General features: G+C 39.4%; 1 protein-coding gene across 5 annotated transcripts in view; it reads left to right on the forward strand.

The window, feature by feature from the left end:
- Positions 1-19,668, forward strand: part of srpk2 (SRSF protein kinase 2) — a 70,399-nt gene that overhangs the window by 46,684 nt on the left and 4,047 nt on the right. For 2 of the 5 annotated variants that reach the window (XM_067590320.1, XM_067590323.1), the window contains 13 exons: positions 74-225; positions 3,204-3,312; positions 4,946-5,033; positions 5,635-5,722; positions 5,816-5,922; positions 7,655-7,820; positions 9,336-9,376; positions 9,927-10,248; positions 12,260-13,192; positions 13,942-14,042; positions 14,447-14,554; positions 14,674-14,743; positions 17,545-17,637. In XM_067590320.1, coding sequence (XP_067446421.1) covers positions 74-225; positions 3,204-3,312; positions 4,946-5,033; positions 5,635-5,722; positions 5,816-5,922; positions 7,655-7,820; positions 9,336-9,376; positions 9,927-10,248; positions 12,260-13,192; positions 13,942-14,042; positions 14,447-14,554; positions 14,674-14,743; positions 17,545-17,637 — 2,378 coding nt within the window. Of the gene's footprint in view, positions 1-73; positions 226-3,203; positions 3,313-4,945; positions 5,034-5,634; positions 5,723-5,815; positions 5,923-7,654; positions 7,821-9,335; positions 9,377-9,926; positions 10,249-12,259; positions 13,193-13,941; positions 14,043-14,446; positions 14,555-14,673; positions 14,744-17,107; positions 17,201-17,544; positions 17,638-19,668 lie in introns of all 5 variants that reach the window. The other 3 variants (XM_067590321.1, XM_067590324.1, XM_067590322.1) reach the window with 3 other exon arrangements.

Here is a 19,668-nt window from a genome sequence, read left to right on the forward strand (position 1 = left end):
ACTGGGAGGCGGATGTGAAGTGAAAAGTTACCAGAGAGGTTACCTAACTTTCATCCCACTGTTGTGTTTACAGGCCTGAGACCCAGCAGAAAGCCCCGGTGAGTGCCCCTCCTCCCCCGCCACCCCCTCCACCTCCCCCTGAGCCGGCAGGGCCCCCAGAGCCGGAGGAGGAGATCCTGGGCTCCGACGATGAGGAGCAGGAGGACCCTGCAGACTACTGCAAAGGTCAGAACGACACATAAACAGACAGACCCACACATACTGAAGTCATCTGTCCCAAATCATTACTTCCACCCTCTACATCTGTCATACAGAGCTCAACAATGGCTGATCTGTCTCCTCACTGTTTCTGTTTGTATTTGCTCTTCTACATCTCTCTTTTCTCCCGTCATCCTGACGGGGGTTTGCAGCAGTGTCATCCTAGACATCAGTGTGACATGCTCAGTAGTTGTGACACCAGTGTTTCAAGGTTGTTTGATTGTTGCCAGAAAGGAGCGGCAGTGTAGCTTCCAGCAGTCGCTCAGGATGCCAAAAAACTGTGCTGTCTGCTGAGAGGTTCATTTTCATTACACTGCTAAGTTTTAAAATGCCGCACAGCCGTTTTGTAAACACTGAAGATCATTACACTTCTCTTATCATTCGATATCTGTATAAAAAAGTAGTGCTGTGTGTTTTAAAGTTTATATCTCATTTTATATCTCATTTTGCAGGGAAATTCTTTATTTTTACTATGTTTTAGAAGGAGCATATCAAAACTGTCAGATCTCGCTTTCTCAGTGGGATAGTAGGGTCAAAGAAGGAGAAAAAATCACATCACTGTCCTCTCATTGTTGTTTCCTTTTATTGGATTTTTGTTAAAAAACTGCAGTGATTTTGATATTTCTCTCAAACTCTTAGCTTTTTCATACATTTCTGAATATTTTACTGTAGGAACAGTATGCTATGAGTATTATTACAGTGCACATATGTGTTAGCCTGCCCATCTTTCCTCTGTGTCTGCGCTATTTTACTTGTAATCACGCTTTTCTCACACTTTTCTTCCCAAGTTTGTGTTCAATAAAATACACCTACAACAAATATAGACCTGGCAAGCTTGACTTCTCTTTCTGCCAGCTGGTAGTGTCATTGTAGCGAGAACAAAGAGGATTTTGATGTCTCATTTTAGATCATCGTATTCAGTTCCAGGGTGATGCATAACAAACAATTACTGAATTATTTTTTTTGAATACAGTGAGTATACAGTTGGTGTCCTATTTGATCAGAGTGGTGACATACAATAGCTTAGCATCTTCAAAATATTGGTCTTGTGTAGGAGTGATGACATAGTAATTGATAAAAACATTAGAATAGAGCTGCAACGATTTATCAATTAATCGATGGACAGTAAATTAATCCACAGCCATTTTGATAATCGAATAATCATCATTTTCTGCCAGATATTTGCTGGTTGCAGCTTTTCAAATGTGAATATTTGAAGCTTTTCTGTGTCATACATGATGATAAACTGAACTTCTTTGGATTTTGAACTGTTGATCAGACAGACATTTTATTGGCAAAACAATTAATCGAGAAAATAAATCAGCAGATTAATCGATAACAAAAATAATCATTAGTTCAGCATTACATTCGAAATAAATGGAATACTATATACTGCATGTAATAATGTATGAGAATAATGCTTTAAGAGTAAAAGTGTCAGCATGTATACAGCATGATGAAACCACTGTGAAGTCACAGGATGCACACAAGGAAGAAACATACAATGTACATTACCATACAGTATACTGTATACTGTATACTGTATGTACTGTATACATTAAGTGTCATGGTGTCAAGTGTTTAACCCCTCAATAAGCACAAGGCCAAAAATGAAATACCCAAAATAAAATGGTTACTGCCCTCAACCCTTTTCGATTACGATCATGATCCTGGTCTCTTTTGAAAGATAACTTTATGGAGTTTAAAACTATAAAGTCAGAGTTTGTGCCTTTTTTCTATCCTTTCTTGTATGCACTCCTGTTACAAAATAAGCAGTGATATCGGTATCTTTAAATAATTTACACAACTATGAGGCTCTGTGGTTTTGAACAATGTTTAAAAGATAGGTTCACAGTTTTTGAGTTCTGTGTTAAAACATCAGTCAGGTGCCCAGATGAACAAAGAAACAGGTGTTGCATGCTGTAACTATTCCTCCTGTTCATTATGACTATTAGAGGATCTTCTCCAAATGTGTTCACAATGTAAGTGATGGGGGACAAAATGTATTGAAGTTTATTTGAAGATTATATGAGTCTTCAGTGCTCTGAATTAGTCAAATAAAGTGGATATAAACCACAATTACATACACTTTATTAAACATTCCCTCTTGACATACAGTGTTTTCCTGTTCAGCTGCAGTGGACGGATAGTAACAAAAATAGTGAATTTGGCACTAAAATGACTGCACCTTTGGACGACTGAAGCTTCATATTAGTTTCAAATAAACTTTTAAATACATTTTTGCACAGAAGGAAGCTTGTGGATTTTGCTCCCCATCACTTACATGTGAAGTGCATTATGAAGGGATCTTCTAATGGCCAGTATGAACAGGACTGATGATGATTATAGCAAGAAAAACATGGGTAAATGTTCCTTTGGGCACCTGACTGTTGTTTTAGGGCAGATTAAAAAAATTAATTTGTCAAGGTTGAGTAAGGTGCCTAATGAGTTAAGACAAGCTGTCGACCTTCATCTCATCAATATACTATATTTATGTTTCTTCCTTGTTAAGGACACAGGCACTATACTGTGCGTACAAAAAAAATGGCAGCATGCATAACACATGTATACATTTTTTTCAAGACCAGGGGCTTAATACAATAACACTTAATACAAAACACTGTATTTGCTCAATTCTAAATGATGCACTATGTCGACAGCTATTTTAGGTCTGAAACGGAGCATTTAGGGAACTTTTTCATTCTTCTCTTTATCATAATATTCTGTAGGGCTTCACCTGTGATTGTAAATGTTCTATACTTGTTTCTCCTTTTTTATTAATCTGTAACACTTCTCTCCCGTCTCATTTTCTGTCTTGTTTCACCTCCCTCCTTCTCTGCTGCCTTCTTTGCGCTCCTTACTCGCTAATGGATTTTGTGTCATTGCCTGGTTATCACTTACATTCGCCTGTAACCTTCATCATTCTCTCTCTTTATCTCTCTCAGGAGGGTACCATCCGGTGAAGATCGGGGATTTGTTCAACGGGAGGTACCATGTGATCAGGAAGTTGGGGTGGGGCCATTTCTCCACCGTATGGCTGTGCTGGGACATACAGTGAGTGTCACACACACGCACACACACACACACACACAGAGTACAGTATTGGCTTTGAAAGATACACACACACACACACACTCACCACACACACGTCATGACCCAGAAAAAACACTCGTCACACACCAACACAAATTCACACACGTGCACACACAAAGGCTCTTCTTGCAGACCTTCACTTCACCTTGCTCTCACAAACACACACACACGCACACACACACACACACTCACACACACACACACACACACGCACTTGTTGACAGGATCTGGCATGTCACCACGACAACGGTTGCAACCAACACCACCCTGCACTGGCACCAAAGCTGTCCATTTGCACTATAATGTTTCTGTGTTCACGTGGCAACCGGGGTGGATGGATGACAGTATCATCAATCCAGTGTCACCTTTCACTGACACACACACACGCACACACGCGCACACAAACTCATTTACTCATGTCACTGGTGTTAATTACACTAATGGTGGTCATGAACTAATGAGTTGGAGAAGGAGGTTACTTGACGCACGCTCTGCAGTCACTCACAATCCTCGACAAATAATGGCCCTTGGTTATAGTCAGAGTGTCACTATAAAGTCTTATGGTGTCTTCTTTTATATCACCTAATATGTATTGTATGTATGATTTACATATGAATTAACGTCAGAGCAATTATTACTATATTATTACCACTGTTATTTTCTTTCTGTTCTTTTCTCGTCTCCCTCTTGCTTCTTTTTTCTTTATTTCAGACCTTTAACAAAAATTTTCAATTTTGATGACTCTTATTTTCCTATATCTTTCAATTTCTATCAATCTTAACTGATTTGGTAAATTTGCAATCGCATTACTTCATACTCTTTTGCTCTGTTGTCGTTGTATTGTCTCATGTTAATATATATATCTACTGTTTGTATCGTTGTCTTGCTGTTTTTGTTTTGTATGTCGTTGCCAGATTTTGCCAAATAGTGAAACAATGTCTACCCAAATTTCACAATATATCTTCTTTTTGCTTGTTTTGTCTGAAAACTGTCCAAAAAGCTAAAGATATTCAGTGAAACGGTTATATAAAATAAGGTAAAGTATGAAATTCTAGCATTTTACAAGCTGGAACCAGTTCATTATTGGCATTTCTTGCTTGATAATTGACGTAAATTACTTATCGATTGTCAAAGAAGTCCTCTACTAATTTTCTGTTGATCGACTAATCGGTTAATCAACCAATCATCTCAGCTGTAGCTCTTTTTTTTTTTAGCTAATATGAACATATTTGACCTCTCAAAAAGAGCTCTGATTGCACTTAAAAATACTTAAGTATATTGTAATATAAGAGGAACTGTAAATGTGGACTATTAGGAGACCAAAAATGTGTTTAAGCTGAATCATTAGTGTTAATATTTGTTCTAGAGATAAAATGCCACATAGCCTTTATATTTGCATCCCTAGTGGCAGCGTGGGCAGTGTGAACGACAGCCTAGCAAAACACACGTGTAATAAAGGCGTGACGAGGGACATTTTATAATATTGGCTCATGTAGTAATTCCTGCTTTTTCTGACATGGATATATTAATAACAACAACCTACTTGTGCGTGATTCAGTGTTAAATTAAATTATGCGTCTGTGTGTCATTACAGAGTGAAGAACTTTGTGGCGATGAAGGTGGTGAAGAGTGCCCAGCATTACACAGAAACAGCCCTGGATGAGATCAAACTGCTGCGATGTGTGAGAATCTGATGCGTTTGATATTTGGGGGTTTTGGAGTCTTATTCTTTTCATCTCGCTTTGTTCTTTTGTTTGTTCTGTTTTCATTTTTTTTCTCTCCTTCCTGTCTTCTTCCTAGTTTTTTGTTTGTTTTTCCCATCCTTTCCTTCTCTCTTACCTCCTCACCTCTTCCACTTCGCACCTTGCATCTCATCCTCTCCCTCTTTCTGTTAACAAAAAGCACTAAAGATACACTGGTCATTTATCTTGCATGGTGGGTGCAGAGGACAGTCATCTTAGAATCAATTTTTCAGCATCTTTATATCTCCCACATCCACCTCCAATGTTCTTTCTTTTCTCATTCCTGCTCACTTTTCCTCATACTCCATCCTCTCCTCTCCTTCCACTACCTTTGTTGTGTCCCCCTCATATTTTGTCATTCTCCTTCAGTCATCCCATTCCCTCTTTCTTCCTTTTTTTCCTTGTTTTACCATCTTTCTGTCCTTTTTACTTAAATATTCTTTGTTTTTATCTTCTCTTCATCCCCCCCTTGTCAGTCCTTCATCTTCTATCCTTCCTTCCTGTCATGTTTGCTTAATGTCATTGTCTTTTTGTCCTCCAGGTGAGAGAGAGCGACCCCATCGACCCCAACAAGGACATGGTGGTTCAGCTGATAGACGACTTCAAGATCTCTGGAGTCAATGGCATACGTATCCTGATCAGAAGTGTGTGTGTGTGTGTGTGTGTGTGTGTGTTTGACTGACGGAGACGTGGTAATGTGAGTCCTTGACTCTTCATCCCAGATGTGTGTATGGTTTTTGAGGTGCTGGGTCACCACCTGCTGAAGTGGATTATTAAATCCAACTACCAAGGTCTCCCACTTCCGTGCGTCAAAAGCATTATAAAACAGGTAAGGACACACACACACACACACACACACACACACAGAGAATGTATTTATAATCATGACATCTCATTGCTGACTGTATTTTCTCAAAATGTGGATAAATTATGCATCTGAGCACTGCAATCCAGCATTTGTAAAACTGCACAGATTGAGCACAAACAGGCCAAACAAGGTGACATGTTTATTACATATTTGTCTTAAAAAGAAAGAACTCATTAATTGCAGATGGTATTTTAACATTGGCTAGTTAACAAGGCATTTATCCATGAGGGGATTTCTCTTTTTCAGCGACACCATAAATAAACAATTACAGAATCATATAGTTAAAGCCATGGAAATAAAATATGGAGAGAAATATTTCTCAACACCACTAGGAAATGCATGTTTCATGATATCCAAATAAAACAAGATTTACAGATGTGTATGTAAATAAATTCTGCTGATTACAAATGCATCTCCCTATCCTCAAATGAATACCACCTATCTTAAATGTCTAAAGTATTCTAAATATATATCTCCTACTAGGAGTTCATTAATCTATTAACATTTACATCTAAGTGCTTTCTGTACATACGAACTAAATGATCTAAAAACAGAAACACACAAGTTTTTTTTTGCATTTATTTACAGATTGTTGAACATCTTCCGATCCACATATACATGTTGTGTTAAGGTGCTGTGGAAAAACTCCCGGCTTTTTGGCACATTCATGTGGAATTTTCAAGCTCGAAGGGCATATCTCTTTACAGAAGATTGGTAGCTCAAACAATCTGATGATATACAGTATATGTCAGTATGTTTTACATGGAATACAAAATATATTTTGGCTTCAACTTAACTCACATTGTTTTTCGATTGTCTCTCTCCTAAGCTGATCATTTAAAACAAAGTAAGCAATCTGAGAGTTCTTTTTCCATCACAATAATTATGTAGTTTGTTAAGTGGTTGATCCTATCTTTCTGACAGGTCTTATTTAGAAGAAAATTACCAAAAAAAAAACAAGCTAGTTATAGCTAATATTCTTCTTCCTCTGTGAAGCAGTTGTACTTTATTTCTTAACTGTCCTCTGAGAATTAGGCAAACAGTAGGTTTGTGTATCATTAAACGTGTTTTGTGACTTTTTGAAAGTATTTATGTCCATAATTCAATTTGGGGGAAGATTTAATAAAACTGTGTGAGTGATTCAGTTTCCTTGCCTAAATTATTGCTTTTGCTTTCATTGACTCTGAGAGACGGATGAAAAGGAAGAAAGAAAGAGATATAAAGAGAGAGCAAGGAACAGTCTCAGACAGCAAGAAACACTTTGAACACTGCTAATAAAGTACATGCTTTATGCACTTCACACCGTGCTAAGACTCAGGACTTTCAGGCATTTCCCCCACAGCCACCTGATGTGCATGTGAAGTTGTTGGGCCATTTCAGCCGCTGCCAGCCTCCCGCCTCTCGAGCAAGCCAAGCTGAAGATGAGTAGAAATTAAATGAGACTGTTCTCCGCTCCAAACCAGAAGCCTCCGGACAGAAACAAATGAGACAAACACTGAAACGAAAACATCAACAGCCTCTCCTCTCTGCCCTCAGAGAATGACAAGCATTAGAAGAATGGCTCAGAGAAAGAGAAGAGAACTGAACAAAGAGGCTGTGTCTGCATTTTTGAGTGTATATACGCCCAAACTGGGAGTGTGAGCATGTTTTTCAGTGATAAAATCTGTGTCTGTTCGTCTGAATGTGTTTGTAGGTCCTGCAGGGTCTGGACTACCTCCACACTAAATGTAAAATCATCCACACAGACATCAAGCCAGAGAACATCCTGATGTGTGTAGATGATGCATTTGTTAGGCGTATGGCCATGGAGGCAACTGAATGGCAGAAAGCTGGAGCCCCCCCACCGTCTGGATCAGCAGGTAGGGACACACATACACTCACACTGTATATATTTCAAAGGATTAGTTTGACAGTTTGGGAAATGCAGAGAGTTACTTGAGAGGATCGACACCACTCTCACGTCTGTACGGTGAATATGAAGCAGCAGGTTAGTGTAGTTTAGCGAGAGAGGTATCAACCTTCTCATCTAACTCGTGGCGAATAAACAGAAGTATATTTCTCAAGATGTTGAACAATGTCTTTAAGTTGCATTTTATTCATAGGGGTTTTTCCCAGACTTTGTCGCCATTTTACTGTCAAATAATTAAAAGTGAAAGAAGACAAATCAGCAAATGTGTTTTTTTTGTTGCAAGCTCCCTGAGAATCTAGCATGCAGTGCAGTCTGTTGGTGTGGCTTTTTCATCTAAATTCTGATTATAGGTAAAAGATGACGCCTATAATCTATGTAGTAGGTTAACAGATCATATTCCTCATCTGAAATTGTTATTTACAATAAATGCAACAATCCATAAATCACCAACAATATTACAATATGCAATAAATCATCTGTTTTTTTTTGTCTAAATGATCATTTCTTAAAGAGGAATGCTCAGTAAAGAAAAACGACTCACAAAGAAGCCTCTCGTTCCTCCTGAGTTGCTTGTCTTTTTGAACCATACAGAGATATTTCTTGCTTTTTCATCTTCTGTCTTCAAGTTCTTCCACTGACAAAAATCAAGCTCTTATAAAACGGAATTGACGAACTCACTATGAACCCTGTCCTCTTGGTGAATCCTCCATGAGCCATCAATTTGTTTACATCAGCCAGTAGTCTCTAATATACCACTTACATTTCTACACAGTGTAGGCAGGCCAGAGACCATCAACTGTCGAAACAGAAGACTGTGGTGGTGACAGAGTCTGTCTGTAATTGAAAAGATGAAATGTTTTACTGTCATTAACATAAGTGCAGAAATGTGGTTTATGGCATTTTATTTCTAACTTTGCTTGTTTCAGTGAGAAGAAAATTTAACACATTTGTATTTCAGAAAGCACTGAAACTATATATATATATATAATATGAAGAGCTGAGCAGAATTAATTTGCATGTTTGGAAATGGGAAAAACTGTTTATTTAAGAATATTTTTTTCATATTACCCTAACCCAAAAACTGTAATTTTATGTTTTGAAGATCAAAATGCTTTGATTTATTATCTGTAATATATTTCTGATTCGTATCAGATGATTCAGTTGTGAGTGTTCTGCTCTATATTGAATTTACATGTTGAGGCATGAGAAGAGTAAACCATTATTATTAATGATCTAGGACAAGAGAATAAGCCTGTGGGAGTGTGAAAGATCTTTGTCTTCATTTGTTTGCAATTTTCTCACTTCACCTACAGATTCTATACGTATAAAGTCTTTAAAAAGAGCATATAAATACATAATCTAATGATTTCTTTTCCAGGCGAGCAGAACACTGAGCGTAGAGTAAACTCGGTTAAGTATATAAAGTTTAAAGCTTCTGATTGTGGTTTCCCTTTCTGTCTGTCAGTTAGCACAGCCCCCCAGCTCAAACCGGTGAGTACAACAGATGTGAGTATGAAATGAGAGGAGTGCACACACACACAAACATATACACACACACATGCACACAAACATACACAGAAAGTTAAATACAGCATTTCACACTATTTGGTGTGATTGTCACAATAGCTAGAGACACAGGAAGGTACTGAATGCAGCAAATTATTTATATTCAATGCTCAAAATGTATTATCATCCTACCAATGTTCTTACCACTCTACATTAGCATGGATGGATGTTCAGTTTGTTTAATGAATCTTCAACAAATAGGGTTGCAGCAATTTCCAGAATTTCAAGAATACTGCATTACATGCTGTAAAATTAGGAGTTTGTTTCTTTGTATGTCCTTATCAGAGAAGCTTAATGAAAATAAAATATTACATATGTTCTTTCTGAAATGTGCTAATATTTATTATAAGCATGAACTAGAAGTGTAGATGGACATAAACATACCATTCAAAAAAGCATCAAAATGTTTTATTCCTTTAATATCATGCTTGTGATTTTGCCTCCCATGACTCTCCCTCTTCCTCTCCTGTCTGTTTTGTTTTTCTCCCAGGTGGGGAAGATCTCCAAGAATAAGAAGAAGAAGCTGAAGAAGAAACAGAAGCGGCAGGCTGAGCTGCTGGAGAGGCGGATGCTTGAGATCGAGGCTCTGGAGAGAGAAGCTGAGAAGAGAGAGGAGAGAGCCAAAGAAGGAGGAGAGAAAGGGGCACACGAACACAACCTGCCTTCACCGCTGCAGCCACCGCCACCGCCACCAGGCCCCATCATGGCCCTGGGGGAGAGCGATGAGGACGATGAGGACGAGGAGGACGGGGAAGACGAGGAGGAGGAAGGAGGAGAGAGGGAGAGGCCCATCAGGTTGACCAATCATACATGTGAGTCATGTGATCCAGAGTCCAGTGGTTAGACCGATATCATATTATGAATGTTGTCCACCCCCTATGTACAGTAGATACAGTATGATGCAGGCTATTGGATATTTTCTAGATATATATTTTATTAATTATCAATACTGCGTTGGTTTTCTGTTGGAATCCCTCAACCTGAGTTAATGGAAACAACATGATTCACTTGAATTTCTCTGTAAGAAGCTTTTTAACCATGCTAGTGCAGTGGCTCTATGGATGGCAATGTTGATCTGTAGGTCCAGAAAGGAATGTCTTATGGGATTTCCATGAAATTTTGTGCAGATATCCATGGTGGCAAGTGAATGATTTCCAATGACTTTTCATCTAGCACCACCAGCAGGTCAAATTTTTAACTTATCCAGTGAAATATACACATTTATTTAATGAATTGGCACAAGACTTTTTACAGACATTCAGGATTTCCCAGACGATGAAGTCCAACGACTTTGGAAATCCTCTGACTTTTACTTTAGGACCACCATGAAGATGATAGTTGGTTTTGAGTGAAATGTCTTTTCACTTCACAATTTTTGCCAGTAATTGCCATGAAGTTCGCTACAGATATTCATGTGGTGATCCTCTAACTTTTCATCATCAGGTCAACATTTAGATTTGTCCAATACTTTGGAGCAAATACCTGAAAAATTAATAACACCATCAGCCTCAGCTATACTTTGTGCTTAGTGCTAATAAATAAATGTTAGCATGCTAACACTCTAAATTAAGATGGTGAACCTTGTAAACAACAGCATGTTAGCATGTTGACCTTTACATTCAGCTCCTCTAAAATTCTTGGGCATCATATAGAAATAGAGATATTATACAGATTTTTCAGGATTATTCCTTCTATATTTAATACTTTTACTTTTTTCCTGAGGGTTTGAGCAATGTTTGGTCATGCAAATGCATTCAAATGATGATCCAACACATCTGACTTCGTGTGCATGTACATTGTTTTATTATCATCATGCTAACTTTGTCCTTTGGACTAAATCCTGGTTCAAAAGAATCCTCCAAAAATATAGTTCTGTCTCTGAAATTTTAGCTTGTTTTCAATTAATTATCTGTCACTGCCATTTGCAGTCGATGTGCTATGTTGCCTTAATAGCCTGGTTTCATACCTCTGAATCACTGCCCCCATCTCCAATTAGTTCGGCAGAGTAGAGCTGAATTGCCATTTTGTTTCACTGTTAAGACTAAATAGCCTCTTCATTCTGACTTTCAGGCTAGCCTAGTGAAGCTTTAAACATAATAAAATATTCTTCTTTGGAAACTTAAGCCCAGAATTGTTGGTATTTGCTTCAGGAAGCGAATATTGATTGAATCCCATATTTGACTGCCGTGTCCTCATTGAAATTTGAGCTAATTCTACTGCATTCATTAAGAATCACCAGTTTATTTTTAATTAACTTAACATACAAGGTGTCCAGGCATTCATTTATAATAAACCTGTGTGGTATACGATCCTTGGCTCAGCCGAATGATGTATCCTTATAGCATGGTGGTTGTAGCTTTTAATTCAAAGTGAAATAATCAGTGAAAGAAAAGTGTGCAACATATTTAGGTTAGCCTTTACATTTTATGGTATCCGGGCTCTAAGCAACTAGAAAAGCGATTCTTCTCTGCTCTGACAGCTCTGCAGCAGGAGTGAGTGTGTGAATGCAGGTTTGCGCAGAACACAGTCTGTCTGTGAATGAATAGGAGGTGGATTGACTCCAACCACTTCACCCACACTGGTCCTACTGTGTAAAGGATGCTAGGCTGATTCACAAGGGAAAAAAAAACACCATCTTTCTCTGTCTCCCTCCTCCACCCTCTCTGTCTCTCCGCCTTCTGTCTCTTTCATTCTCGTATTCCCACTTTTGCCATTTTTTCATGCCGTTTTCCACTCTGCCTACACTGTCTTTGATCATGCTTGTATCTCCTCCCCACCCGCTGCCTCTCTTAACTGTTTTTCCCTCCAATTTCTCCATGTTAGGCGCAGCGCATCCCGAGGAGCAGAGTGAGGCACCCCACACTGACGATGACCCTGATGAGGAGGTGGAAGATGAGGAGCGTACACCCGTTGCTGAAAAAGATGCCCCCATTCCCCCCACCACTGAGGAAGGTAATGGAGATCCAACGCAAGCAGAGGTAGAGGAAGAGGAGGAGGAGGAGGAGGAGGATGAGGAGGAGGAGGAGGGATTGAAAGGTGCAGAGGATGACAACGAGGAAGAGGAGACGGAGACAGAGACGGAGGAGAAAGTAGAGGAGGAGGAGGAGGAAGAAGAAGAGGAGGAGAAAGAGACTGAAAAAGAGAAAAATGACACAGAGGAGCCAAAGAGTGAGAACAAAACAGAGGAGGAGGCAGTGGTGGTGGTGGAAGAGGGGTCGAAGGAACAAGAGGGGGAGGAGGAGGAGGACGATGAGGAGGAAGAGGAGGGCGAGGATGAGGATGAGGAAGATGAAGACGAGGACAAGGACACGACGACTGAACTCCTCACGGACACCACCTCCCCCATAAAATCCCACATCAACAAAACCAATTTGGCCAAAACCAACGGCCATGTTTTGTTGGGGTCTGAGGGACTGAAACCCAACCCTGGCATGCCTCCACCCCCCTCCCCCACCCCTGAGCCTCTCCACTGCCCCCTGGTGGAGTCCGAGCTCAGCTACACGGACAGGGACAACTCTATCAGCTCTGGTTATGAGATGTATAACGGCGAGGTGAACGAGCCGGGGTTGACCAACGGCTCCAGCGAGCGCTATCGGGCCACAATGCCTCTCTTCCCTGATTTGCCCCTGGATCCTGAGCCTGGAAACCCCATACCGGTTGGGACGGTGGACATCGGAGCAGGACCGTCACCCAACAGCCCCGCAGCTGACCGCAGTCGCACTGTGTCATCTTCAAGCACAGGAGACACACCCAAAGGTACAATAAGCTCAAAATGCAGGGTCAACGCTGCCTGTCACTTACTTTCATCTTCATTAACCAGCTTCCTTTCAAACTGTATCAACAAATGACTCATCAGGTCTCTTTTAAAAGGGAAATTTTAATGTAAAAGAGAATTTTACTTAAATAAGTAAAGAAAAGGAAACAAAGAATAACAATAATTAGGGTTAATTTGGATCTTTGGTGAGATAACGGATCAGCAGAACATAAATAGCCATCACTGTCTTTCGATTTTCTGTTTCATACATTATAGCTGTCTGGTAAAGCAATTCAGCTGCTTATTATTTCATTTTATTCTCCGAATATCTCCTCTGGGTATTATTAATGACTCACCACCACCATTATTCATCCATCCACGCCGTCCATTTTACTGTCATCTCCTTGGACTCTTAACATTCTCTTACTCTAAGGTCACCACTAGCATCACAACCTTGAAACTTAGGAAGGATTTCACATATCTGCTTCAAGTCTATTTTCCAGTCTACTGACGCTAAATAGGGCATCATGTTTGTGAGGTGGGTTAAGTGACCCATTGAATCATATATTGTTCTCTGAGGTGTTTATAGAGTCCAAGACTACGTTTCTCATATTTGGATTCCTGGTTGAGAAAACTGAATAGTTCCTGCTCTAGAATAAATGCCTCTTATCACATTAGAGTGTGTAAACTCTGCGTATCTCTACTTCATGTATGTTTTAACCATTTGCTTTACCACTCTGTCCCTTCCCAGTCCGGGCCAGAGCTGCAGACCTCCTGATCAACCCACTAGACCCGCGCAATGCTGAGTCTATTCGAGTCAAAATTGCGGATCTCGGAAACGCCTGCTGGGTGGTAAGACACAGTGTCTGTCATTTATTGTATGTGTGTTTCTACGCAAACATGTGAATGGGTGCAGGATGTGATAGGTAATGACTGCTTGAATCAAAACATACTGTATCTTTTAAATACACAGGAATGGGCCATTTTTTACATTTTGATTTAAAATGTGATAATATTTAGTTTAGTTTTTCCTGCCTGTGCTTCAAACAGCTTGCACAAGGTTACATTTGAAAAGGACTGGAGATAAATGGAATTTGATTTGCCAATTTGGGTGGCCATGGTTTAATGTAATTGTTTAATGAAAAAGAAAATAAAACAGGGTTAGTTTAAACTAAAAAAAACACTGTCCAGGGAATGTGGTCGATTGATGACTGCCACACAGTCTATTAACAGATCTCCTCTCCTCTCCTTCAAAGCACAAGCACTTTACAGAGGACATCCAGACAAGACAGTATCGTTCCATTGAAGTCCTGATAGGAGCCGGTTACAGCACTCCTGCTGACATCTGGAGTACTGCCTGCATGGTAAGGAGAACACATACCTATATAGAGTACATTACATACATACACGCTTCCTTTTAAATTATACATACGTACAGTGCACACTTACCATATACTCAAGTTCTCTAATCTTTCCCTTGTAGGCATTTGAGCTGGCCACTGGAGATTACCTGTTTGAGCCCCACTCTGGAGAGGACTATTCCCGTGATGAGGGTGAGTATTTCACACACATAAAACTTACTTCCCAGTTATAAAAATGTAGACAAGTTCTCATTTAAAAGTATTCCAGAGGGGAGTCATAGCTGAATTTTGTATTTCATCTTGATGCATATTCTGGATGTTGACTACAAAATGCATTGGGAGGGAAAATGTTTGAAATTAAAAAGCAAAGTGTCTTAAATCTTTAATTAACTGTTATAATTAAAATTTTGAATAGATTATGTGTATGAAAATTTGTGTTTGTGAGCCAATTAACCTTGATTGGCTGCGCAGTTTTTCTCCATTATTCAGATTAAGGGCTGCAAATGCAACGACCCTTTTTAAAGGGTACATATAATGCTTTTGTGATTTTCGATTATTTTTATACTGTAGAGGCTGAACTCAGGGGGTTCATAAAGGGTCAAAACTGATACTTTTGTTTCAATCAATGTGTTTGAATGATGGAGAAACACTGTAATAAAAAAGACTGTAAAAGATGGTATTGTAAAGGGATAGAATTGCCCCAGATGAGCTTAGTTTAAACTAGCCATCCCTCTCCCCAAATCCCCCTATCCACTGTCAACTGTAAATCCTGTCCTTTAATTCTGCTGCTATGCCTCCACTCATCTCCACTCTGCTGTATACTTAGACCAGAATTGTTCAATGTCATAGATACACAGAGAGCTCACAAAACGCAACATTGTGGTAGACATCTAGACTTCTGCAGTTTAGCAGATTGTCAGTTTCCAGCAAAGTGTAAAATGACAACTGTTAGTACCTTAAAGAGGTCATATTAAGCTCCTATCCCAGTTTAATATTTTCATTTCTGTGGTCTATTTACAAATATTTGCATGTTTTTATGGTCAAAAAGCACCTAGCTACAGCTGTACAAGCCATGGATGCAGCCCCTCTGTCTCACCCAGCCTGAAACAGGCTGTTTTGTGTCTGCTCAATGCTTGATTGGCTCACTGTTTTATGAGTGATGCATGCTCAGGCCAACCACAGGTAATGGGTTTTAGCCTACTGTAGCTACTGTAGGTAAAACCAAGGCTCTGGGTAAAACACACTGGTAAATTGTGATGGCCACCACTGAGGATAATGTTATCCAAACTTTGGAAGGCTGTGCAATGACAAATTTGCTTCCTGACATCCAACAACTGCGCAGCGTTTCCTCCGTGAATGTCTCTCCTCTGCTACACTCACAAGAGAGCAGAGGAGAGGAGAGAAACTAATATATAAATTACAGCAAAACACAAAAGCAAAACTCTCACACTGAGCTGAAATGCAACAAGTGCACATAAATTAGGTAAATAACATAAACATATATTGTTTCTTTCGGGGGGGGTGGGCCGTCCCTCCAAGGCAATCATAGGGGAAACGCTGAGCGTATAGTTGTGACATCACAACCTTACAGAAGTCTAAACAGCACATTTAAAGGCACAGTTTCTGAATTCAGGCTGTGTGCATTTCTTTGTGGACTGAGTGTTTTGATATTTCACAGTATATATATATATATAGCACCTAGACCTGCTTTATAATCAAAAAAGCAGCGGAAATATCCCCTTCTACAGTATGTCCCCTTTAAGCCCAAGAGCAACACTAGCCAGTTAGCTCATCCTGTGAGTATATGTGTATCTATACTCTGGTCACGTGTTACTCTATCTGGCCTCACAATCCCCATATCTGCATGTAGACTCCATTAACCCACCTCTATTTCTTGCAAAATAAAACACATTTCCAAACTTTGCACCCTCATCCTCACCTCACGCCTTGATCTCTTCATCTCCACTGATCTTTGATCTCACCAGCTCGTTGTGTTGTTCTTCTCATCACATATCACATGTGACAGACAGTTAACCTCATTTTGCATGTTTTGCGCAGGCAAAAAGCCAGTGCCAGTTTCTTTTTCTTCATAACATCCTGATTCACACAGAGAAACCTTTGGTCTCCCACTATTGAAGCCAAATTGAAAATCTAGCTTCGGGTTTCAGTTCATTCTGAATCTGAATGCATGTCACTTTTTTATTCTAAGGCTGAACATTTCATTTAATCACATCTGCTGTGGAGGCACAGCTCACTAACACAGATTTTTCTCCTTTACTGTCTGTGACTTTTTCTTTTTTCTTCCTTTCCCCTCTTTTCTCTACCCGTCACCTCCCTTCCCTGTCTCTATTTTCCTACCCACAATCCACCCTCTTTACAATTTCCATAAATTTTACGTTCATCTCTCCTCTTTCAATGAATTTCCTCTTCCTTGTCTTTTCCTTTTCTATGTGTTTCTTTATATGCATCTCCTTCCCCATCTTCTTTTTGAACATCCTTCCTATTTTTTCCTTCCCCCTCTCCTCCCTCCCTTCCACCTCCCTCTCTCCTCCGTAGACCACATAGCCCACATCATAGAGCTGCTGGGCTGTATTCCAAGGCACTTTGCGCTCTCCGGAAAATATTCCCGGGAGTTCTTCAACAGAAGAGGTAGCGCTGGGCAGAGAGCTGGTGGGACTGGGACACACAGGTGTCTAAGATGGACAAAAATGGACACTAACAGACAGTCGGGACACCATATAAATTTAAAGTTGGATGAAATTATAACTGAAAACACTGAGAACTATTTAATATCACATGAAAAGTTGTCTTAAAACTGTCAACTTCAAGGTGTTTTGCTAGTTTGCCGTCTGTGAGTGTGTTCATGCAATACCCCCAAGGCAGCAGTGTGTGTCAGTCCCGTACAGCCAGTGTACGTGCGTGTTGATGTGTGTGTGCATGCTGTAATGCTGAATCGTGCCTGTTCCCTCTGTGATGTATGTGGTGGTGGGCAGACCACATCGCTCTGATCATGGAGCTCCTTGGGAAGGTCCCACGCAAAGTGTTCGCTGCCGGGAAGTACAGCCGAGAGTTTTTCTCCAAGAAAGGTAAACGACGCCGTGGTTAGTGGCTGGGCTAGGTGTAGGCTAGGCCTTATGCAGAGGGATAGCTGTAGTATGTGAGGAACTTCATAGTAGTAATGACACCTGGATCTAGAAGTGTTTGTTGTGTAGTAATATTTGCAGTACTGCCAGTTCATATAGTTGTCAGGTAAGTTAAGTCAACTACAGCTAACATAAATAATAAATTGTAGGGCTGGGCGATAATTCATAACTGTTTATTGACTTTCAAAACTTTGTCTTGAATTAAAGGAAATGCTGCATAAATGTCAAAGTAAAAACTAACAATATATAAAAGCACACTGTCCTTAAAGAGGAACTCCACCGATTTTACACATCAGTCTTTTTACAGGTCTTGACGAGTATTACTGCATATGTGAAAAACAGTTGTGGCTCCAGAGGGAGCTCCACCAAGTCTGATAAATTTCCTCAAGTGAAGGTCTGGGCTGAAGACTACAAGTTTAAAAAAGAAAAAAATCGTGGGATGTGGAGTTAGAAAGAAGTGAGGTTACCAGACTTCTGCTCCTCATTTCTGCTTGATGCTAGTGACTCGAGGCTACTTTAGCCACTACTAGCATAACACACCCAAATCTCTGACCAAATTGTCTGCAGTCGAGTTGCATTTTGGGTAATGTAGGCACCAGGTTTTGTCCAGGAAGAAGAAAAAAAATCACTGATTTTTTTTTTGTAAACTTCTTTTTGTAAGTTGAGTATTCCTTCATCTCAAGTGAACAAATGCACTGTTCTCAAAAACAAATGTATTGTTAAAGTTACAAACATAAAACATATATGTTTATGAAAATGAAAGAAATGATCATTTCACAAAATTACAAATAATTGAACTGAAGCAAACTGATGTTTTGTATTAAACATTTCAAGAGTTTTGTTGGCTGTAAAGCATAAAAGTGGAACATGTAACATCATTTGGATTATTTTACATGTGGTTTTAATACATTTGCCATAGCATTATATAATGGTATCAATATCTGAAAAATATTCTTATTAATACTATAATATTGATTTCAGCTGTATCGCCCATCCCTACTAAATTAACTTTCGAAACACTTTGTTGTGATTGTTTAAATCATCTGGCACTGGAACATACAAAATGCTAATTTTACCTCACCACAGGCAGAGGCAGAGGAAATTATTTTTTTCTAAAAGCCTAAAAACAAATCAGCTTAAAGCAGAATCAATCAAAGGTAGTCAGATATTTTGCCATATGTTTATCAGCAATTTAATTTTGTTGGCAGCAAAAAGGACCAATCAAGCACTAATAATCTCTACAGACTGTATATTAAAGTTATTAGACTTTTAATGAGAAAAAGTCTACACTTTAAAGAACAAGCTAATCTATGCTGGCAGGAACAAAAGCAGTATTAACATCAGTAATGATAGCATAGTCATATTCCCAGCCTATACATAGAGCAGTGTGGCTTTACCTCACTACCTCTAAGGTCTTAAGTGTGTCATTCACCTCAATGATTCTGCTCATCTTTGAGCCTGGTAAGTGTATGGATCTGTGTTTGATACAGCTGATAACCTTTGCACTCTCTCATTTATTCTCTTTTTTCTTTCTCTCAATCTCCTTCCCTTTCTGCTCATATATTCTTCATAATGTGTCATGAGACCTGAATATTCCGCCTTTGATGTTGTCTCTATCTGAGGTCTGAGGCTGCACTTGATGTCTCAATGTTCTCCCTTTTATCTCTTGGCGCTCTGTTAATCTGGTCTGACTTTCTCGCTCTGTCTCTCTGGGCTTCTGTCTGCCATGCTGCTATCGGTCGTGCAGTGCAATCGAGCGCTCTTGTTACCTTATTTCCTTCATACGCACTGATTTTTATTGAACTTGGGGGAAAGTAGATACACTGATTTGAGACAAAACAATGGAAACATACTGTATACTTAACTTTTATGAGAATGCAGAACTGAAGACTCCTAAACATATAGCTTTGTAAACTAAAGTTGTCACTATATATGGAAAAAAACAGCTGTAATGTTTTTTTTTATTGCTCTCAT

The sequence above is a fragment of the Thunnus thynnus genome, chromosome 5 (genome assembly GCF_963924715.1).
Source record: "Thunnus thynnus chromosome 5, fThuThy2.1, whole genome shotgun sequence".
NCBI classification, from domain to species: Eukaryota; Metazoa; Chordata; class Actinopteri; order Scombriformes; family Scombridae; genus Thunnus; species Thunnus thynnus.